Here is a 24,163-nt window from a genome sequence, read left to right as displayed (position 1 = left end):
TTCACTACATTGGCAAGTTAGAAGTGGGACATTTGAAGTATATATATATTTTTTTGCATAAGACACTGAGGAGGAAGAATAAGGGCTGAAGAATATCCATTGGGATTAAAATTTATGGAGGTGAGATGCCAAAAAAAGAGGAAGCAAGTAGAGAGATGGATGCTTTGAAGATGAACCACAGTTCTTAGGAATCCAAGGGTGTCGCCTAAGTATTAAGGTTGATAAGGAGAGTAAAGTGTAGAAAGGCCTAGAGGCCCTATTTACTGAAGTATTATTAAAATTGTTATTTTTCAGACCACCAAACATTACATAAAAGTGAATTCCCTATCACGACCTGCTATCGTATGCTCAGCAAGACACTATTTCTTTGGAAAATATAGAATTCCAGCAAAAATAAAAGAGATATATTTATTGTGGCATTTAAAAAAGATTTCCAAGTAACTATAATTTTGAGTTGAAAAAATAACTTAATAATGCTTAAACTATTGCTCAGATTTAAGAGGAAATAATAAAGTAGAACATCACAAGGAAGAATATGCTATTTTCTACTCTTTTTAAAGTATGTTTCTTTACCTAAGGTTTGGCTGGAACTGTTTACGCAATCAGAGGAACTCATGCTATGCTGAATTCAGTGCCAAGCACAATACCTTATATACACAGGAGTCACTTAATATGCAATTAAATTTTGGTTGGAAATGGGCAGTCTGAATAATTCCTCTAACTATAAGCAAGTAAGATGCTAATCCTGGCTAATATTTTAATATTCTGTTTTTACAGATGTTCCATTCAGTGCCACACCAGTGAATGCCTTTTATAATGGCTGTATGGAAGTGAACATTAATGGTGTACAGTTGGATCTGGATGAAGCCATTTCTAAACATAATGATATCAGAGCTCACTCGTGTCCATCAGTTTGGAAAAAGACAAAGAATACTTAAGGCATCTTTTCTCTGCTGATAATATCTTTTTCCAGTGTGTAATTATACTTATGTTTCAATAATAGCTGAAGGGTTTCCCTGTGATGTGCAGACCTTGATTATTTCGTGGTACTTTAAGCTGGAATTTTAAAAAGGTCCTTTTTCAAGAAAACAAGATTCTCTTGTGATACAAATTGCATTAAAAAAATTCTGTTCTGTCTAGAGATTAAATAATGAAACCTATAAAAATTTTTAATTTGAATTTTTTGCTACAAATGACATTTCTTCATTTTTACGTTTGTAAAATTTAATTTTATCATCATGAACTAGTGTTTAAGTATCTTTTTTTGTGTGTGGGGTGGAAGGCAAGGAAGTTAAACCTTTGTTGGAATCCAAACAAAAGTACACGTGACTAAATACCACTGTTACCAGTCCCTCCCAAGTCGGTCCCCAATAAAGGACCTTCTGCCTGGTGTAGCTTGAACCAATAGAAGGAGACTGAGTTGGGTTCAGAAGCAAAGGAAAGCTTTGTTCTCTGATGAGAGAATGGAAAGGTGGGAGCTCCCACTCTAGAGCACACGCAGCACACGCTCTCCCGACAGGCCGTGGGCGGGGCTGCTTTACAAGGATCTCAGCAGGAGGGGGTGGGGTTCTCCCCGGGGCGGCACAGCTGTGCTGCTCACGCTCCAGATCGCAGTGCCTGGCGCAGCATCTCTGCACATGGCCCGCCGCCGCCATCTTGAACTGAGGGTCCTGCTCGGCGCTTCTGCACATGGGTCCCTAAACTAAGGTGTTGGCACGGTTGTTTCTTAGGAGGAACTCTGGTCTGAAGGGCAGGTGTGAGGCCTCAGCATGCGGCCCCCTGTGAACAAGTGAAACTTGACTTGAGCACAAAGGAAAAGAAAAAGGTTAGACTTTATTTTATTACCGAGAAATTGTTAATGGGCTTTGCTGGTGACACTATTGATCAGAGCAGATACTTTTTTGTTTTCGTTTTTTCCTCATGAAGGCAGAAGAGACATTGGCTTATTAAGTATGAATCAAGTGGAAGCCCTTAAAGCTTTATTCCAAAACAGTGCCTCAGGGGAACCAGCTAAGACTTCATCTTTCTTTCACCTGGTTTCACATTTGAACCAGTAGCTTTACTGAATGAGAAAATAAGTGGGACAAATTTTCATGAGAGCAACACATGAATCTTACTGTTTAGTAATTGGATTTTATGAGGATGAGATTCTAGATTGTGTTAGAATGCGTGTAGAAACCTGGGATGGGTACTTTCCTTAAATTTGGTTGTGTGGGTCACACAAGCTATAGATTAGAAAAGGCAGAACCTAAGGATGGAAAGAATGAATGAGAGAATGAGTAATGTGGATGTTCATAGTTTTTCCTGAATCAAACTTCAGTTGCCAGAGTTAGTTCCTAGAATGTGATTGTTGAAGAACAAAAGGAACTATGAAAACTAGAACAGATTTTAATGAGAGGATAACCACAGAGGGACACAGTTAATATTGTGTCTTTGTAATATCATATCTTTAAAGTAAGGAGGTAAGATTGCTAGGTACTTGCTGGTAATGCATTTCAAGTGGAAGTTTTATCCCTCTCAAACCTTCCATTCACATTAGGTATGTAGCAGATGCTTCACTGACAGTTTTAGAAGATAAACCTTTTTCCACTATAGATATTTTACATCATGTAAAACATAATTAATTGCTGATATTTTTAAAACTTATATGAATAATATCTCTTTTCTATCGCGTCTTTGAACAGAACATAAAATTACAAAAATATACATGCAACTCTTCATGCAGCACAGTAGTTTTTTAGGAAAGACAAAGTTCAAATATTTGATTAATAGTTATGGTTGAGTTGTAGACTGATGCTCAGAAAGAGAAGAAAAGCAAAAGTAACATGTATTGAGTGTTTGACATGTGCCAGAAATTGTGCTAGATAATCTTTTTTTTTTTTTTGCGGTACACGGGCCTCTCACTGTTGTGGCCTCTCCCGCTGCGGAGCACAGGCTCCAGACGCGCAGGCTCAGCGGCCATGGCTCACGGGCCCAGCTGCTCCGTGGCCTGTGGGATCTTCCCGGACCGGGGCACGAACCCGTGTCCCCTGCATCGGCAGACGGACTCTCAACCACTGCGTCACCAGGGAAGCCCTAGATAATCTTATTGGATGTAGCTTCTCTCCTGATAACCATCATGGACTGTGGTTGATGAATTTCAGCAAGCAACTATTGATAATTACAGTGGTGTAAAAAAGCAAGGAAGTAGTAAAACTGAAAGTAAATGAAAAATTTTAAAAAGGAAGAAAGGGAAAAATGAATTTTCTTTGGGGAGGAGTTCTCTGATTCTCGTTTAATTATGCCCAGATACAAGGATAGCTATGGAGATCAATTTCACATTTCCCATGAAAAACAGAGACTTTCCAACATGGAGTGATCTTCATAGAGGCTCCAGAGACTCATTTATAAACTATATCTATCTTGAGATGCACTTACATATGACTTAGAAAGAGAAGGGGTCTAGATCTTTGATCTTGATCTTTGCCAAGATATACCGATTCCTACTTTTAAAGAGTAGTAGAGAACAGTGGTTTCATGAAGGCCAAACAGGATATTTGGTGCTATTTGAGCTTTGCGTCATGAAAAAAATCTAAGTGACAAGGTCATTGCAGACTTCCCCTAGACCTTACCATTTGCAGAGATGGGTTACATATTAGTGAAAATAATGGTTAATTTGTGAGAACAGAGTTATTCACCTCATTCTCCTGTGGGAAATCGTACTTGCAGTCTCAGTCACCATATGTGAGTCTTACAGAGTATTTCCAATTTTCTTTTCATTCTGGAACTGGTATTATTGCTGGAGAGAAGACTTTTTTTGTATGTCTGTTTAATATTTGCCTTTATTTCTTTTGGAAATCCCTTAGGCCTTTAATCTCTATGGTCAGTATAGAAGAAGACTGTGATATTTAAAATAATTTCACTTCAGATGTCTTGATATTGCTATTAATAACATGAGCTTGGGAGAAGACAGGGACTCTGGAACCTCTAGGGACAAGTGTGATAAATTTCTAATTCGTCCAGCAACAAATATTCATTGAGCACCTACTCTGTGCATGTGGAGTCAAAGGTAGTAAAATGTCTGATGAGCTAAGTTCAACTGAATAGGAAGTGATAATACTCAATTAGGCCCATGGTAGACCTCAAACTCCTGTTCCTTGGAGTTACAAAGCTGGTCCTTTTTAGGTCATCCTCAGAAATTGAAGCAATAAAACTTAATCATTGCTCCTATATAGGAGTAGTTTGTTTTTTACAAATGAGACTGAATTGACAGTAATCTTGCACATGAGTTACTTGCTATACCAGGCTTCAAGATTTAACAGAGAACTTTTATTTGAAAATTGGATCTTCTCCTGTAGAAGAGGCATTGGTCAGAGGTTCGTCCAGTGATGTGCTTGGGTCCAGTCCCAGCCCATGGCTATCTTGTGTTCATGTTTACAGAGTGTGAAGGTGAGGGGCAGTTACATGGGAGGCACTCTATGAGGCTTTCTGGTACATATTAATATAAACAATGCAAGGCCAGATTACCAAAGCAGATTGAACCAAGATATGTGAAGCTAAGAGGGTCAGAAATAGAGGGGAACTGAGCTTAGAGAGGTTTGAAACAAGTAGCAGAGCACTGAGGCTGTGAGGTGTTTCCTGAGCCACAGTCAAACACTTCTGCAGTGCTCTGGACCTGCCATGGTTTAGCAATTGGCTTGTGGATAAGAACAGCATCCAGTGGACTTACAGGCTCATTTTTTGCTAACCTACTTCCCACAAGAAGCCCTCTCCAAAAATAACCCTAATTCTATGAGAGAAATAATATGATAAAATTTGCAGTTTACTAGTGAGACATTCTCTTTCTTGTTCAAGTTTCAAATGGTGGAATCTGAAATCTCATTCTGTAACTAGTCTCCAGATGGAAAAACCACTTGCTTAACTCTGATGTTTCTCTAAATTGGTTTGAAGAGAAGGAAGATTGGGACAATATCTAGCTGACATAAGAAGGATCTAACATTATTATCTGGAGTTCACAAATAATAAATATAAAATAATAATATTTATATAAATAATAAATATAAATGTAATAAATATAAAAATGTAATTAAACAAAGCATATTGAACACTGGGACTGAGGCTGGAGCCTTCAGAGATGAGTATCTTCATGAGCCAACTTGGCATGTACAAGGTAGCCACAGAAATTAAGAGCTGGGTATAGAAAATAGCACAGTCTTAGACTTCTTTGTATATGTAGCAAGTTGTCAGGGTAATAGTCAAACCCAGGATGTCTGGCTCAAGAGTCCACGGCCAAATTCAAAACTTTATAGTGCACCTGTATTCTTACTAGTTATCCCATCATTTAGTAAATGTTATATTGTTGGTGTGAACAAATTCTGTCTCCAGCTCTACATACAACCTGGTGTCTCATTGAGTATTAGCTGACAATATTATCAACTTAATTGTTTTGAGACAAATGTGTATTATTTAATTCAATTAAGCAAATGCTGATAATGATTCTGAAAACTTACATGCAGTGGGCCCTCTGTATCTGTAGGTTCTGCATAGGCAGATTCAATCGGCCAAGGATGGAAAATATTCAGGAAAAAATAATTCCAGAAAGCTCCAAAAAGCAAAACTTGAATTTGCCACACTTTGGCAACTATTTACATAGTATTTACATTGTATCAGGTACTACAAGTACTCTAGAGGTTATTTAAAGTATACAGGAAGGTGTGCATAGGTTATATGCAAATATGAAACCATTTTATATAAGAGACTTGAGCATCCTTGGATTTTGGTGTCCTTGGGGAGCTTCTAGAGCCAGTCTTCCTTGGATACCAAGGAACTACTGTAATTAGAACTCTGGGCTAGATGCTGTCCTAGGAAAACAATGGAGAAAGTGCCCTACTCCTGTTGTCAATATATTCACAGTCTAGGGGATAGCAGACAAATGGAGAAGTAATTCAGATATGGACCCAGGTTTGGCAAGAGCTTCAACAAACAAGCATTTGCAGGGGGTTATGGGGAGGAAGAAATGAATTTCAAATGGAAATCTAGTAAGGTGCTATTTTGAATTAGGCCCAATAAGGTAGATATGAATTTCCATTAGTTTCTCTGCTTCCAAGTCCTGTTCTCCACAATGTTTTCAGATGATCTGTCACACAGAGATCTTATTTCACTATAATCCTCAAAACCTCTTTTGTTTCCTTATCAGTCATTGCTTGAAGTACATATATTTAATCCTAGCTTTCAAGGGCTTTCATCTTTAAACCAGTGGATCTCAACCCAAATACTTATTAGATTCACTGGCCCCATCCCAGACAACTAAATCTGATGATTCCCCTGGTTAGCCAGAGTAACAAGCCACAGATCCAGGCTCCGAGTACCTCTCTAACCTCATGCACCCTTCTCCCCATTCTTTTGTCACCTGTGTGCGTGTGAATGTGTACACACACACACACATGCGTGCAAGCACATGCACACAAACATAAAGCAAAAAAATGTGTTTGAAATAGGGACAGGAGAAAAGGATAGAGAGGAATAGGGGTATGTATGTGTGTATGTGCACAAAGCCAGTAGGAGAGAAAAAGACAATGAAGAAAAGAGAAAATGAGAGAAGATAAGGATACAAAAACAGAGTCAGTAAAACATTTGGTAAGATACAAAATAAAGAATAAAGGAGAGGAAAGAGAGGAAGCAAAGAGTTGAGATCTACAAAGAGATTAAAGAGAGACAGAGATAATGAAGTAGCAATAGAAATTTGAAAGAAAAAGGTGAAAGAAGAAAAGGTGAGAGAAGAACGAACAGAGAGAGGAGAGAGAAACAGAGAAGAAAAGACCAGGTTAAATACAGAAAGAGAAAAAAATTAGGTTGAGCAAAGGAAGATGAGCCAAGCATCCAGAAAGGAGAGACAGAAAGAAAGAACAAATTACAAAGGGAATGAAAGAGGGAAGGAGTGCCAGAAGCAAAAACAAGAAAGAGAGGCAAACATAGAGAAAAATAAAAAGATGAGTATGTCTGAGAAAACAAAGCAGGAGATGAGGAAAATGATAAAAATTAAAAGGGAAACAAATTAAAGAAATGAGAAAGGAAAGTTATAGAAAAGAGAGACATAGAAACAAAGAAAGAATAAGAGATAGAAAAACACAGAATGAGGCAGGAAGAAGAGGCTGCTCAGCTAGTTCATCCAAGGTGAGGATGGCAACCATAACTTGGTGTGGAGATGATGTTCCGTGCCCTGGAGTTGGAGCTCTTGGCCAAGTAGCTGCTAGAGAGTGTACACCCCAAAGTGTCCCCAAAATCTGTCATCAGTAATCCTCTGTAGAAGTAGATAGGGGTGATGATCTTCTGACATTCTGCCAGGAATGGGGCTGTCAGTCAACTCTGTTCCCTGTAGCAGGTTCTCTTGAACGTGGTCTAAACAGCACACTTCTGTGTCTGCCACAGTCAGCTCTGACTGTTAGAAAGCTCTTTATATTAAATAAAAATCAGACTCTCTATACTTAACACTAAATGCTCCACTGCTACTGACATAAACGAGTTAGGACCCCATTGGTTGCAAATAACAGACTCAACTGGAATTAGCTTAAGCAAAAAGAGAATTTTTTGAAAGGTATTTGGTTAACTTATGGAATTCAAGGGATGAAAGACTATTCCAGCTTGGATTGCTATAGTGAACTAAGGAAATTTCCTCAGTGTTGTTTCTCTTCGCTGTTTCTCTCTGAGCAGCTACATTTTGCTCTAACAATACCTACTGGTGTCTTCAGTTCTTCAGTTACATTATGGAACATGGCTGCCAACTGCTTCTGAATTTACATGTTCAAGTCACATACAGCTCAGACGTGGCAGAGTAATAATCATTATTACCTTTCAGTCACAGTTTCAGAATTCCAAGGGAAAGATCTGATTGGCTCAGCCTGGGTTAGGTGCTCAATACCAAACCAATCAACAATGGTGTGAAGGCAAAGTGAGCTTACATTAAACTAGTGGTTCTCAAATTTGGCTGCATAGTGAAATCACCTGTGGACCTTTAAACACACTGACCACTCACCTCCTCTCCTCCACCCCTACCCCCAGCCTCTAGACTCCAGCCTTCAGCCTCCAGGCTCCAGCCCAGGATTCTCTTTTAACTGGTTTTGTGTGCAGTCTGGGCAATAGAGAGTTTTAAGACCCTACGGGTGATTCTAAGATGCATCACAGAAATCTGCATCTCCCATGAAGCAAGGTGGGTGGGATGGGGATGAGAGTCCAGGCAACCTCAGAGAAGAGGTCCTGGCAACCCCTTGTAGATGCCCACTATGAAATAAAATTTCCTGTTGTTTTTCAGGAGTGTTCTTATTTAAGTCATTCAGTAAAAGCTATATTTCTAAAACCCACTTTTAAAGTGTCTTATTTTGCCGTGTTTTTGATAAAAAGATTTTATGAAAAACATACCCAAAATTCCCCCTTCTACCATAGGAAAAGTAACTTATTCTAGTATGTAATATACCTTTTATACCTTATGAAAAATAATGGTTGTATTAAAAAAACTCACATTAAGTATACTTTTCATACAGAAAGTAAAAGTCTGAAAATGTGTATGGTTCTAAAACAAACCAAATTTTTGGCGTAAAATATAATCTGGCAGATAACTCTTTTTTCTAAATCATTGTCTTCCATTGTTAAGAAAATACTGCTTTGGCAGTGGATCTGCTGAGGCAAACTCTTCTACGAGTTTCATGCTGTGCTTGTTATGGCTCTTAAAAATGTTCTAAAAACAACCCTTTTTGGATTGAAATATCAAATTTTCTCTTGAATTTATCTTTATACAAGTTTAGAGAGTCTTGGTAAAACTTACATAGTTCTTTTGCAAATTATCACACTTCCTGATTTTATTGTTTTATTTTGTTGTATCAGAAGTTTGGAATATAAACAAGTGCTGTCTGTAATATTGCATAGGTATATGTACATGGATTTCTAGATGAACTGGACTATGTTACTGTCAAAATTGTGACTTTTAAAAACTTACTGGGAACTCAGCAATCAGATTTTAAAGATTTTGGCATGTAGATATGAACAAATATCTCAAATCTGCCATTGACGAAGCTGCAATCGGAAACAAAATTACTTTAGATAATCTCCACTAAACATGAATGCTCTAAAATTGAGGGAAAATAAACCTCTGTACTTCCTACAGATGTTTTTATTGTAAATACAATATATGGTGACATAGTGTTGGAGGAGGAATCAAGAGGACATGACCCCCATTTGATCCGAGAGCTGGACCTGGGCAATTGGAGGCTCCTCATGCCCTCCCCTGTGCTTAGAATATACACTGTCCACTGTTCCCACAGTGGGAGCCATTTGCAAGAATGTAGCCTTGAGAGATCAATGTGTTGTTGAGACCATCTGGATGGTACACATGACTGAACCCAGTTGAGGCCTCTTCAGACACTCTTAAGGTTTTGGCAGGTGGGTGCAGAAATCACTTGTCTTGCAGCTGCCTGAAACTATAAGTAAGTAAACTATAAATAAGTAAGTTCCCTTGCTTATTAAACCTCCCACCTCTGCTTATTAGACCTCCCACCTACCAATCTGGAGTGGCCTGCCAATTTCTTTGGTGTCTCCCTGCCCTCCACAAACGGGGCCAGTTTCAGATTTCACCTGGACAACTCCCTCCAGTTATTGCTAGTTAGAAACTTCCTTATTGAGGTTTCTAATTAGCAATTGGCAAGCTAGGCAGGAGACCCAAGAAATGAATGCTGGGAGAGAGGCATTGTTGGGGGAAATTCTGGATTGGCCATTGACATCCATGTGGGGTAGTGGGGGTGTTCTGTATGTTAGATGCTTGTGGACTGCTATGTGAGTACACGGGTGCCCTTGAAAACACCAGCTGGTCTAGTGCACTTGTTTGAGGAACTGTGTAGAGTGCACTGCAGCAGAGAAAAGAAATACATGGCTGTCCAGTGAGCTGTCCTCTGCTGTGGGTAGGTTGCTGAATCCCGATGCCCAACTAGAGGCTGAAGCTCAGGTTAGAAAGTTGGAAGAAGAGCTAAGGTTAGAGAAGGGGATGTGCAGGTGTCCACTGCTCTGCTAGTTTAGGGGCTGGCAGACAAGGTGAGAGAGCAGGATAAGAAGTTGGAAACCTTAGTGTGTGTTTTGCAGAGCTAGGAGGGTGCAAACTGCCATAGATTAAGGTCCCAGACCTTGTGATAAAGCCTGATTAGGACCCTAAGGGATGGAATCCCTGGGAAAGTGAGGAGAATGAAGAGGAAGATGTTGTGGTAATAGTGAAATGGAAGAAATATCCTATGCCCATCTGACCCCTAATACAAAGGAAAGCAAAAGCACAGCAACAATGATCCCAGCCAGCAGGACAGCCCCCAGTTCAAGAAACATTCATGATGAGAAAATATTTTCCCTCTGAGCTTATTGATATAGTTGCCAAGTTCCAGCAAAAGGCCAGGGAAAGTATCCAGGCATGGTTAGTGTGGTTATAGGATATGGGGGGCGATGGCATTTCTTTGACCAGCAGGAAGCAGAGAAAATGAGCAACATCACCTGCCCTCCAGCAGCACCTGCACGGTGCTGGGTGGGAAAGGTGTTCAAGGGACTCACTCCCTTATAGATTGGATTGTTCTATCCTGCAGAGAGGCTTGGCTCAATGAGGGGGAATCCCTGGTCATGTGGGGCCCTGGAAATATACAGAGGAGGTACAATGAATTCTTAGGGAGTTGGGAATGAGACAGGCCACCTACATCCCTGTCTTTGAAGGCCTTGATAAGGCCACATTCACTGCAGAAATGAAAGCCAAGCTACTCCAGTCCACCTGCAGTACGCTGATGTATACTGATGCTGTATGGGACTCTGATATCCACACTGAGTTCAGGTGTGGGACAAGACATTTATGATGTTGGGAAGACAAGGTGGGAGAGCAGGATAAGAAGTTGGAAACCTTAATGTGTGTTTTGCAAAGATAGGAGGGTGCAAACTGCCACGGATTAAGGTCCCAGCGCTTGTGACAAGGCCTGATTAGGACCCTAAGGAGTGGAATCTGGGGAAATACAAATTCCAAGAATGGGTACGGGCTAGGGGAAAGACCAGAGACAGAGGGAGCTCGGAAAGCCAAAAGGCTATCCTAATCGGCTGTAAAGGGTCTGGTAAAAGTGACCCAGAAGCAAATGTGGTTTGACTTCATTGCTGTCGGAACCACAGCTAAACAGATAGATTGGTAACCCAACACTGTGCTGGTCAGCCTGTGGAAAGTTCAGACCTTCCCCACCTGCCTCTACCATCCCTGATGCTCTGCTTGCTCCAGCCTCAGGGATACAGTCCTATTAGAGGTGGGTGCCTCCCATAGCTTGAGTATAGGATGCAGGCCAGCACTGCCTCCAGGTGAGGGCCACTGAAGCTGAATGTACTCTAATACACAGTCTCCCTCAGAAGTTTTCTAGGCCCTCCTGTGCCATTGATGGTTACCAAGGGCAAAGGGTTAGTCAGGAAGATCCCTTTACTAATGAAAATTGGGCATTCTCCCCCATGAGAATGCCCCAAACCGGAGAAAGTATTGGACATTGGTATCCTACAAGATCTAACCCTGCAAACCTCTATTGGTGGGTTAGAGCAATCAAACCAGTGCTGAAGGAAAATGCCAACTGGGAACATAAGGAATAGAAGAAACTATCCAGGAACTGCACCGAGTGGGTATTGTACACCCTGCCCCTAGTGCTTTCAGCAGCCCAGTGTGGATGGTAAAAAGCCAGATGGCAGTGTTGGCAAGGTTTGGTTCCTGCTAAGGGCTATGAGGAGAGAATCTGTTCTAGGCTTCTCTCCCTGGCTTGTAGATGACCATCTCCTCCCTGTATCTTCACATCTTCTCCCTTCTTACATGTCTGTCTCCAAATTTCCCCTCCTTCAAAGGACAACAGTCACATTGGATTAAGCCCCACTCTAACAACCCCATTTAACTTGATTACTTCTGTAAAGATCCTGTCTCCAAATAAGGACACATTATGAGATAACATGGGTTAGGACTTCAACATATGAATTTTGGGAGAGTACAGTGCAATTCATAACAGAAGGTTTTCTGTAGCCGGGCGTTAGGTAAAAGTTTTGATTTAGAAAGAAAAGGCATAGGGTAAATCAACAGCCATTCAGGCAGTAGAGTCATGTTTTTAGGTTTTAGGCAGTCACCATACCCCCAAGTTTTTAGTTAAAATATCTTTTGGCTTGAGAATATCTGATGTCAGTAATTATTCTGTAAAAATATAAAATTAATGTTAGAGTAGAAGTATGTGTATGAGATGGGTAGAGAGAAATGATGGTGGTGGGGTGTTGAATATGCCCTGCTTAACTAGCTTTTTAAAAAAATTAAAAAAAAATTTTTGGCTGCGTTGGGTCTTTGTTGCTGCGCGCAGGCTTCCCTAGTTGCGGTGAGCGGGGGCTACTCTTCATTGCGGTGCGTGGGCTTCTCATTGCAGTGGCTTCTCTTGTTTGGAGCACGGGCTCTAGGTGTGTGGGCTTCAGTAGTTGCGGCTCGCAGGCTCTAGAGTGCAGGCTCAGTAGTTGCGGCGCACGGGCTTAGTTGCTCTGCGGCATGTGGGATCTTCCCGGACCAGGGCTTGAACCGGTGTCCCCTGCATTGGCAGGCAGATTCTTAACCACTGCGCCACCAGGGAAGTCCCTTAACTAGCTTTTATAATAAATCTATTATAATAAAAATTCTCATGTTTAGCAGCTCTTCATACTCCTATCTTGCTTTATCCACACCTCTTCCTATCCCTATGCTACCAATAATAATTAAAACTAGCTATAGGACATAAGGTGCCTTTCCTAATGAAAGGAAGACATTTCCTATTGTTAGAGTCTAGAGGCTACTAGCTGCAGTGAGTGACAACTGAAGAGACTGGAGACCTAGGCTAAGAGTGAACCACCTTAGCTCCCAAGACTGCTTAAAGTAGAGGTAGTGGTGAAATGGGAAAGTGACTTTGGGGGGTGAGGGGACCCCTGATTGGCAGCAGTTTAACAACCAGTTGGCAATATTCTTCAATACTCAAAAATCGACTCTCGCCAGCCTGTCCGAGCTGGCTCCAGAACATCACCCTCAACAATTTCTCAAAATGTGTTTCCAGTGTAGTCATCCAAAGCCAACTCATTATTTATTGTATTCATTTCTGGAGGCTGCTGTAACCAATTACCACAAAGTTGGTGGCCTGAAACAGCAGAAATTTATTCTCTCAGTTGTAGAGGCCAGAAGTACGAAATCTGGCAGAGCTGTGCTTTCTCTGGGGGCTCTAGAAGAGAATCCACTCCTTACCTCTTCCAACTTCTGGTGGCTGTCAGCATTCCTTGGCTTTCTTGGCTTGTGACCATATCACTCTAATCTGTCTCCATCTTTACACTGCTTTCTCCTCTGTGTATATATTTTCCTCTGTGCATCTGTCTCTTTCAAGGATGGATTTAGGGCCCATCAGGGTAAGCCAGGGTAATCTCATCTCAATATCTTTAATTTAATTACATCTGCAAAGACCTTTTTTCCAAGTAAAGTAACATTCATAGGTTTGGGGGATTAAGACATGGCCGTACCTTTTTCTTGGGGGTGGGGTGGGTGGAGCACCATTCATCCCAGTACATTTATTATATTTCTAAAATTCGTATTAAATTGGTGTTAAAATTTGAAAGAATGGAGAGACTGAGAGGAATATCATGTTAGTATTATGAGCATGAATTCTGGAGTCATACTATTTGGTTTAAATGCCAGTTCCATCACTAACTAGCTGTGTGAACTTGGGTAAGTTACTTATTGTCTCTGTGTCTGTTTCCTCATCTGTACAATGTGATAATAATTGTGTCTAGCTTATTGGGTTGATGTGAAGATTAAATTGCCCATAATAAGTGATATATAAGCATTTGTTATTGTTATTTTTATTATTGTTATTATTAGAGGAAGTTTGGCTGAATCCATAGAATTTATTAAAATTGTGGCATCGCAATGGTTGAGTCTTACAGGACCAGAAACTTGCCATGTGAAAGTCCACATATAGGTTTGAAAGGAGTGATTTCTACAGATCCAACTTTATTCACTGATACATTCCAATTTTGTCTCAGGCCTTTCTTGAAAATGGTAACAGGCTGTTTTGTTTTACCTGGTTCCATTTTTGTGCTGAAGAAGAGACTGTACCTTCCACTTGATCGAAATCTGTCCCTTTGTTTGACAGTGCCAGATTTAGAAAAAGGGTAAAATTTGGAAAGCTTGAAAGATGTATTTAATGCTATGTGTCTACACCATCACAATTTTCACCGATACCATTAGGCCATACATTCAGATTCATTATGGTGCAAGAATAGAAATGCTAATCTACTAAGCACTCATGTTAATGTTCATTTAATAAAAGAAATAGATTCTGACTCTCTTGTAAATTATATGAGGGGGAAGGTAAGGAACCTAGGAAATAATTAACTAGCATAATTCAATTAGATGCAGTTCCTCTAATATTGCTTCCTGCAGGAATTACTTTAGAACATTGATATATTGTGGTTCTTCTATATAATTTTCAGATAGCTGATTGTGTGGTTTAGAAAGTAGAAAGAAGACTCTAGAATTTCATATTCAAGCTAGCCCTCACTTGTAGACCATAGATTTATTCAAAAAAAAATTATTTTCCATGACCTAGTCCATTATATAGGCAGTTATTATTCAATGCTTTGTTCTTCCGCTTTTTAATTTTTAAAATCACTTTTATTAAAAACAAATATAAGGCCTCTTTGGGTGGGTAGAATGGGAGATGCTAAATAACTCAAATAAGGAAAAAAATCAGTTTAATTAATAAAGCTGTGTTTTTGATAGTAGTTTTTAAATCTGCTTTATTATTACCTACATGTTTGACTGGAAACTGGAAAACATCAGGCTATTAGATTTAGAAAAGTGGTCTCTTGGCCATGTTGAGGTTAAGTCAGGAATAGAACGTGTATTTCAAAATTATTCTGGTGACTTTCTATTACTCTGCATTCATGAGACTACTCAGTAATACTTCAAATTTAAGAAATATTTAACTCTACTAATTTCATGATAAAATGTACCACATATAAAGTGTATCTTAGGGCTGAGAAAAGAAGCACAAAATACTTATTATGAGTTGGCCAAATTTAATAATATGATTAAATGCTTTCCTTTTTTGTTCTTAACAACTTGGATTTTAAAGTAGCACTTTGCATCCACTTTCTCTCCACTCATGCTTTCAGTTTAGTGCATAAATAAAACCCATGGTAATGAGGGACAGATGTGACAAATTGCTACACGTCCTCAGTTCCTTTTCCTGACTTCTACCTTCTTCCTTACCTGCAAAATTCTCCTGTCAGAGGACAAAGAGTAAATCCTTATTATAGACAAAAAGGGCTAGTCCTATTGTTAATCTCATTTTGAAACAGACTACTTCCCTGGCCAGTCATTGCTTTATGTTTAAGTTCTCTGGAGGGTTCCCAAGATCCTTCATAACCTTTTCCCCTCCTACTGTCCCCAGCCATCATCTCTACCTCATCAGGTCATTTATTTTGTGGTCCTTCACAGGTACCATTTAATCATTTGTCTTTCTTTTGCTTTTGCTTATTATGTTTTTCATTCCGCTATGAGAGTCCTCCCCATCTTTATTCAGACTTTCCCAAATCAATCCATCCATTCTCCCTTGTAGCACTTAACCACATTTGTATATACTTCCGTGTATACTATTTATTTACAATGTCCTCCCATAGAGTATAATTTTTATGAAAGGAGGGATATTACCTGTACCCTAGTACCCGGCATTTGGTAAGGAAAACTTTTTTTTTTTTTTTTTTTTTTTTTGCGGGACGCGGGTCTCTCACGGTTGTGGCCTCTCCCGTTGCGGAGCACAGGCTCCGGACGCGCAGGCTCAGCGGCCATGGCTCACGGGCCCAGCCGCTCCGCGGCATGTGGGATCTTCCCGGACTGGGGCACGAACCCGTGTCCCCTGCATCGGCAGGCGGACTCTCAACCACTGCACCACCAGGGAAGCCCCAAAACATTTTTTTGAATAAATAAATTCTATTGTTTATATGCACTTGCTTTACTTTCTTTCCAACTAGGCTGCAAACATTTATGTACAGGGAAAACACTAATCTTTTTGAATCCACAGCTGCTTCTAGACAACCTCCCTACCTCCTAAAATTCCAATGACTTCATGGATACTTGAAAAAGCTAGGCTCATTAAAATCATTGCATCAATGAAGGTTAAAGGGAGAACAAGGAATAAGGTAAAAAGAATGAGGTGTGTGAGCTTTAGTAAGTACTTTTGTAGCATGCTGAGATTAGCTATATCATGCTTCACCATCATCTTGTCTAGAAGAGAGAATATCTTGACAAAGAAGTTTTTTGGAGCTGAGTGTTTATAGCAGAACATTTGCAGGAGATGGAGGGAAACATTGAAGACTTCTGTGTTTGTGTTCTGTCCCTAAAGAAGCAAGAATGAGCCATCCTTACTCAAATGCAAACAAAATGATTTAGGGTAAAAGGCATTGCACTCTAAAGAGATATTACCAATTTACGGAAGATATTGACATGCAAAGATGCACCCTATTTTCCTCCTCATTCTTGGAATTTCATGTCCCAGGCAAAACACATGACTCATATTACAGTTGAACAGCCCACATCCACAAATCTTGCCAGAACTGTCTCAGAGGAAATCCTCAACTTTTATATCAACCTGCACATGTCATTATTTTTCAAATACTTTTACAAAAGGAGTGTTTCATCATTACTTTGACATCCTTGGGAATAATTCAAATGAATTCTACTCAGTCACACACACACACACACACACACACACACACACACACACACACACACCCCTCCAATTATTTACATTTAACAGACTTGTTTTTTCCCCTCCTGACTTAAATGCCCAATATCCAACTACATTTTTTCCTTTTGTATATTTTCTATTTTTGCCTATGATACTGCTTTTTCTCTCTACCTTTGAAGATAAACTCATATTTCAGTCAATTTTTTGTCAAGTCAGTAAAGTCAAAACAGAGCTGTAACACATTTAGCAGAACACCTCATGTTCTTTGAGCATCCTACTTCTCTTCTTATTGTCTCATACTAACCTTGACTGCCTGCTTTTCAGACTTTCACCGTTGCTCACTACTTTTTTTTTAATTGAAGTAAAATTCACATAACATACAATTAGCTACTTTACAGTCATTCAGTGCCAGTTAGTGCCTTCACAACGTACTCACTAATTCTTTCACTTCTCTCCAGTTTACCCCCTTTGCCACAAATTTAACAGCCTTTTATTATCTCTTCATGCCTGAGCTCAACACTGCACCTTCAGCCCTCACCTAACGTCTAAATTCCCTGAGAGGACAGAGACCCCACAGTCTTCTCAGCCTACCTAGCTTTCCACTCTCTCTCATCCCTTTCTTCCCAATGCAGAGGGAAAGCAGCGTTTCTCCTGCCCAGGATTCATCCTGTCCAATGTGCTCCTTTCCTATTTCCTCCACTTTGTGGGTACGCTATGCCACCAAAAACTGCATTCCTGGCATTCTTAATCAGTAATTTTCTTCTGCCTATTTTCCCTAGTCTACAAGCTTATTCATGATTTCTCCATTCTGAAAAAGACCTTTAATCAAGTCTTATCTCTTGGCTGTTACCTGTTTTTCTCCTTCCCTTCATCACTGCTGAACTTCTCAAGAGAGTAATCCAGATTCTCCTGCTCATTTAAAAAAAATCTTATGTTTACAAGATAACCCACCATCCAACTCAGCTATTCCACTAAAACTGCTCTTGTGCAAACCACCATTGACCTCCCATTTGCCGAACTGAAGGTCTTAATTATAATTCTCAAAGATTTTTTAATCAAATTTGACCCTGTTGACCAGGGCCTCCTATCAGATCTAAAGCACTCTTAGGTTTTGGATTTTGTGTCATTTCTCTCTCAGGATTCTTTTCCAGCTTCTCTGAAAAAAAAAAATTTTTTTTTTTTGGCAATTCTGGTAAAGTCATCCTTTCAATGTGAATTTTTCCAGATCTCATCTTCCGTGGTTGATGTCATAATTTCTCATGGCGTCTCCTGTCTTCTCTTTTAGTTGATTTGCAAACTAGAAAATCAGCTGTGACAGCATAGGAGAGTGAACTTGTGTCTTTGTGGGGTTTTGGAAGCATAACCTGAAGTTTTTCACCCTAAGCAGACAACCACTTTGAAGTTCTGAGTTTTATCTTAATTCAGGTAGATTTTATATTCTAGTCAATATTATATCCACCATCTTTTAATTAATAAAAGTTATAACTAAGATGTCAAATGAGGTAGTCTGTCTTTGGGAATTATTAGTATTATATTATTTTGCTTGAACCTCATCCCATGTCCTATGAGTCCCTCTCCATCTCTCTGGGACCTGGGGGTGTGGTATGTGTGGGTCTTAGGGAGGGTGTTCAAGCTTTCCTTAGTCACCTCTGACTTTGAGTTCCTGCTGCTTCTGGTGTAGTTCATTTTATATACTATTACATTATCCTTCTAGGACCATCTGTACCTGTGAGGACAGTATCAACCAGATGATATAGAAGAGGAACTCTTTTTTCCAAATTTTCCTGAACATGGCTGGTACAATGAATTTGTAAGTGTCGCAGAGTTACTAAAGGTTTGGTGCTACGGGGGAGGAAAATAAAACCCTTTCCTCTACACTTCTAAGTTTTTCTGGCTGGTCTAAGAATTAAATTGACATAAGAAATGATAGCAGGAAAAATCAAATTTAATTTTATATGTACAGGAGTGTCACATCCATGGGAGGGTTAGAGACCCCACATATATGAGGGGTTCAAAGACAGAAAGGTAAAGTGAATTATATATGCCACCCTGAGATAAGAAACGGGATAGGGGCCTGGGGCTTTCAAGAACAACTGGGTCATTCATAGGGTGATAAGTAGAAGAGCAGATGTTGGATAATTAGATGTTTGCCCTGCCATATATATGGGCCACTTGGATAAAATTTATATCTGATCATAACTCTTATATCTGGGAAAGAGCAATTTAAATTCTCCTACTTAATTAAAGAAGGGGCAGAAGTTTCTCTTGAACCTGCAGGGTCTCAATGCCTTTAGCTTGAAATAATCCTCATGCAAAAGTTTTGGGGCACATTTGGGGGAGGCTTGTTTTGAACCCCTTCAATGCACCAGATGTCAGTTAAGTGTATCATTAAAAAAATAACTACAAATTGATACTAGCCATTCCTATTCAGAAAATTTCTCAGTTAACTCAACATATGATACTTTTTCATTTGCCTCAGATTCTTCTTTCCCTGTTTTTTTTTTCTTCTTCTAGATATTTCAGGAATCATTTCCATAACCTCTTCTTGAAAACTAAATTCTTTCAGCAAGAAGTATCTACCGTGAGGTTTTTAATTATTTTTTTTCATGGCAAATGCTTGAAATTCTTTACCATAGAGTAAAATGGATGCTCCAAGAGAAAACCCCTTTTATCTCCTGTGACTTTAGTGTAAATTGCTGCACTGCTGAGTTTACTCATTTTGTGCTTATTCCATTTGGAGAGTTCAAACTCTTTAAAGATGGCTTCCAAAGATTTATCTCTGGCCCCAACTTATGGTGAGCTTTTATTCTGTATCTTTAGCATATCCCCAACATATATCTGGCATTGCAAAATTAAACAGAGCCCGAAATTGCACTTTTATTAATTCCTGCAAGTCTTTTTTTCCCGTTGTGTTCTTGTATCTTAAATAAAACGATCATCATTTACTTAGGCACTTTCTCTAAAATCCTCATTCATCTGTGACCTCATACTTCTTTCTCCCGTGCTCCCCTCATAGTTTATTCATTTAGTTACCAAGTCTTATCAATTCTACCACTAAAATATTTGGGGGATTTTTTACCTCTTCTCAATTACCACTGTAGTTCTCCTGCCCTAGGCTCACATTGGTTATATATTTGGGTTATGCATTCACCTCTTAGGTGTCTTTTTGCCTCAACTTTCTAATCTCCTTGTATTCGATTCACTGTTTTTTTCTTATTATTTATATTTTGAAAATGAAGGTCCATCAAGTTATTTTTGTGCCTTAATACTGTCTTTGACTACTACCTAGAGGAAGAAATTCAAACTCGTCTTCTTACCTGTGTTTCCACTGTCATTCTCTATCTTGAATTTCTTCTATGCAGTGCACAGTTCAGCTACTCTGGATGTGTTTATTTTCTGAACACATTCATTGATTGAACAACTTGTGTATGACAAGCATTATGATAACTGTTGAGGACCAAAGGGGAAAAAAAGCACCAAAAAGAGTTTCTACTCTCAAGAAGCTTCATTTTAAGCTTCCGCTGATTTGATCATGCTGTTTTCTCTGCATAAAATATCATTCCCTCACTCACCCCTGCCAAACTTCTATTCACTGTTCAAGTCCACACTTAATGCTATTTCTGTGAAGACTTTCTGTTTTACTCTAGAAAGGATGAATCATTCTGTCTGTATTCTGACCAAACATTTTTATGCTTTTGTATATTTTTGTTGATATGAGCTCCTTGCTCTTGTATTGCTGTAATCATTTGCTCTCTGGTTGTTCATTATCCACATGCTTGCTCTTTTTATTTGCTCTACTCAGTGATCTAGTCTCCACTCTCTGACTGAAATCTCTTCAGTGGCTTCCATGGCTCCTAGATGAAGATCAACATTTTCACGTTGGGATTCTACTTTCTGCACAGTCCGGCCTACATTACCAGACTAGTCTCATACTTGCTATTCCCCCATTCTTTGCTCTCAAGTCACTCACTCAAATGCCTTCTCAAATGGTTACTCACAGGACTTTAGCACATGTTATTCCTTTACTCTAAAAATCCACCAGAATCCTCCTTTCACTTTATTTAGCTTGCCCTGACTCTGTCATCAAATCTCAGCTTAATCATCATAGATCAGTTTCTCCTATTATATACTTCATAGCCTTACCTATTTGTAATGATTATTTATTAATATCCATCTACCTTACTAGTGTACAATGTTAAAGCAGAAACGGTATCTTTTTTTCCCTCACCTTTGATCCCCAGTTCCTAAGAGAATGTTTCTCTCCTTCCATCTCTCTCTCATTCGATATGTACATTGAATGAACAAGAATTTATTTATTTTGTAGCAAGATTGTAAGCTCCCTCCTTGAGAACAAGACCCATGGATTCCTCACATGGGTATCCTCAGAATCAAACTCAGTGCCTGAGTCAGAGTCAAACATTTATTTCAGGCATACTGTACTGAATTCGGCTTTAATTATTTAACACAATCATGAATGTGTAGTCAATGACAGATGCATGGTGTTTAGGGATCTGTAAATGTGGTTCAAATTAACCCACTGAAGTACAAATAATAAAATAACTATGATGCAGATTATAATGAAGTTTTATATTTTTTCATTAATTTCTATATCTTAGTTAATCTTAATAGTTTAAAGTGTATATTGTTATTTTTCTGGCTTTCCATAAGGTGGTAGTTTTCCACTGTACTGTCTTTTCTTAAGCATTAATCTCTGATATAAAGCTTCAGTGGGACAAAGCCATATTTAATTTCCTATTTTCACCAAAGACAATCAAGACCTATTTCCCTTCTTTAACATTATTCAGTGGCTTCAGTTATAACCAGCCAATTTTTAAAAATTAAATAATCACAATGGAATGAGGGATCATTTTGTGTATTCTTCTGCATTGTCTAATTACATTAAATTCATTCTGGAGTTAGGAACACTTAAGCTTGTTTGAAAGTTCTCCCATGGAACCAGATGAGGGTTTTCTCCCCACCAATGCAGAGGACATGTGTGCACGTTCTGAGAAACTGGATAGGGCATGCAATAGAACCTGTGCGTATGTGGTATACCTTACAGTCTTCATGGATCCCTTCCATTAACACCATAACACTTGAAGGGTGGAAATGACTTGGACTTTGGTAACAAAAGTCTACGTTCGCCTTCTATGTTACTAGCTATATGACTGTGAGTGAGTTACTACCTTTTGAGCTTCAGTTTTGAAATCTTTGAAAAGGGGATAATATACATATCAAAATATCATTGTGACATAAATGAGCTTTTACACGTAGAGATTTAAATACAATGCTTGGTATATAACAGGAATTGAGTAAATGTTAGCTATCTTTTTAAAATAATAACAGTAATATTGTTTTTAATCATAATTAGTTAAAAAAGTTATCTTAAACTAGTCTAACCAATAAAACTACCAATGGCCAAATCAAGGTTTTATTCTTCAGTAAATAGTTTAATTGTTATGTCACATTTAAGCCTTTTCTGTATTCAAAGACAAGTACATTATTGGTTCAGGATATGTCTCCCTCTCAAGGTTTCTCTCAGTTTGTTCTCCAAGACCCAAGAATGAGGCTCATCGTGTTTTCCTCCAGATAACTGCTGTAGCCTGAGCTTTGGTGGGTTTTGTCCGTACCATGCATCTCTTCTCTTAAAAGAGAGGAATCTTCTAACAGTGGTGAATCATCTTCAGAGTTTTGTAATCTTTAGAGCTGTGGAGTGATACTTCTTTTCTATTAAAATTCATTGAAATAAACTTCTATATAAAATATTGGAAAATTTATGAATAAATTGTGGAAAGTTACTTTATTAAGTGAAAAGAAATTACAAATCGATACCCAAAAGTTAGATGGAAAGTTATGGTCAGATACAGTAAAGCAGAGATGGATGTGTGCAGAAACAAAAATAAAATAGACATGCAGCAAGAAGCAGATGGAATAGTTCACAAGGCTTCGGAGGCCCAGAGAGAGAGAGCTGGATGATCTGATTCTGGTTCTTCAGTCCTCGTTAAAGATGCTTGTCTTGCTCTATGTATAAGATAGCTTTTGTCTTAGGTTGGGTTCTCCAATCTAAGGGGACATTAAATAAGTTGTGAAATACACTTTGTGATAGGTCAGTTTCTTCAGTATAAGGAGACCTTAAACAAGGAATTCATATGCAAGTAATTTATTAAGGAAATGCTCCCAGATAAACTGGTAAGGGAGTGAGGGAAGGTAAGCAGCAAAGGAGCTATTTCAAGCAAGGGTGGTGACAGCTTGATCCAGCAGGGGATTTTAGAATGTAAGTCACAATGCACTGTTTGTCCTGACTCAAGGCAAAGTTGCTGGGCTTTCATATTCCCTTACCAATCATTCGTTGGCTTGCAGCCACCTTGGGAGGCAGTGGTGGTTGTCAACTCTCAAGCACTTCCTGCTCTCTGCTTATGCTGGCAAAGATGCTTCACTAGCTCAAGGCCCTCCTTTTAAAGAGGATGGCTGGAGTAGTCTCCAGAACCATAAGAGAATAAATCTCTGTAGTTTTAAGCCACCAAGTTTATGGTAATTTGTCACTGTGGCCACAAAAAACTAATACAGATTTTATTACAGAATCAGTAGACAAAAAAATTACTCTATCAAATGTTACATAGCTTTCTAAGTGCTTAATCTCATATCCTATAACTAATCCCATCGTGTTCTTTGGATCACTCTTTGACTAGCACTGTACACTTATATCCATACAACAGATGCCCTTCTTTGCTTCAGCCATCTCAAATGAGTTTCAGTTACTTGTAGTCAAAAGAATGTTGACTAAAGATTGCCTCCATTCTTCCTTGTCCTTAAGACAACAGACATTTATCTATAAAGCTGACCGATACTCCTTCCTTGATATTACACCATAGCCAAATCTACTGGAAACAATTCATCCCTTTCACGAAGGTTGAAGATGCGGGAGACTTTCCATTTGTAGCCCTACCATTGGCAGCTGCCCGTGATACATCTATTGTATCAAAACACATCGTGGCTGAATTAAATTTTTTTGTCAAGCAGTTAAGAAATGTGTGGACTGGTCCTAATGTGGTTCCACATTCCTTAATTATTAAGTCCTTTAAGAGTGTTCAGTATTTCTCTAGGCAATCTATTTGTTTTATTATGTCTATTTATTGGGTTTGTTTTGTTTTCCATAATAGACACTCATAACCAAAATAATAGTGCTGATCTTATCTTTGGGTTAGATGATTTCTATCTCTACTCAACACATTTTATTTTTTCTCTTTCTTCATTAGGATATTTACTTACTAGGTCATTTTTTTCTTTTCTCTCATATACAGATATCCTTTTTTTTTTCTACTAAATTTCACCAGAACAAACTTATTTTATATGAACTATTATAAACTTATTAATGTGTTGTAGAATGACACTATGTTAAATGGAAGGAA

General features: G+C 38.9%; 1 protein-coding gene across 1 annotated transcript in view; it reads left to right on the top strand.

Moving 5' to 3' along the window:
• PROS1 (protein S) overlaps nt 1–1,243 on the top strand; it is a 57,377-nt gene extending 56,134 nt beyond the window's left edge. The window contains exon 15 of the mRNA XM_027102803.1: nt 778–1,243. Within this exon, the coding sequence (XP_026958604.1) occupies nt 778–938 (161 nt within the window). The 3' untranslated portion in view covers nt 939–1,243. The remainder of the gene's footprint in view (nt 1–777) is intronic.
• The last annotated feature ends 22,920 nt before the right edge of the window (nt 1,244–24,163 follow it).

This window comes from Aethalodelphis obliquidens, unplaced genomic scaffold, assembly GCF_003676395.1.
Source record: "Aethalodelphis obliquidens isolate GAN/ISIS:26980383/991018 unplaced genomic scaffold, ASM367639v1 scaffold1, whole genome shotgun sequence".
In the NCBI taxonomy this organism is placed as follows: domain Eukaryota; kingdom Metazoa; phylum Chordata; class Mammalia; order Artiodactyla; family Delphinidae; genus Aethalodelphis; species Aethalodelphis obliquidens.
Note: the sequence above shows the minus strand (reverse complement) of the source record. Positions and strands in the feature narration are given on the sequence as shown.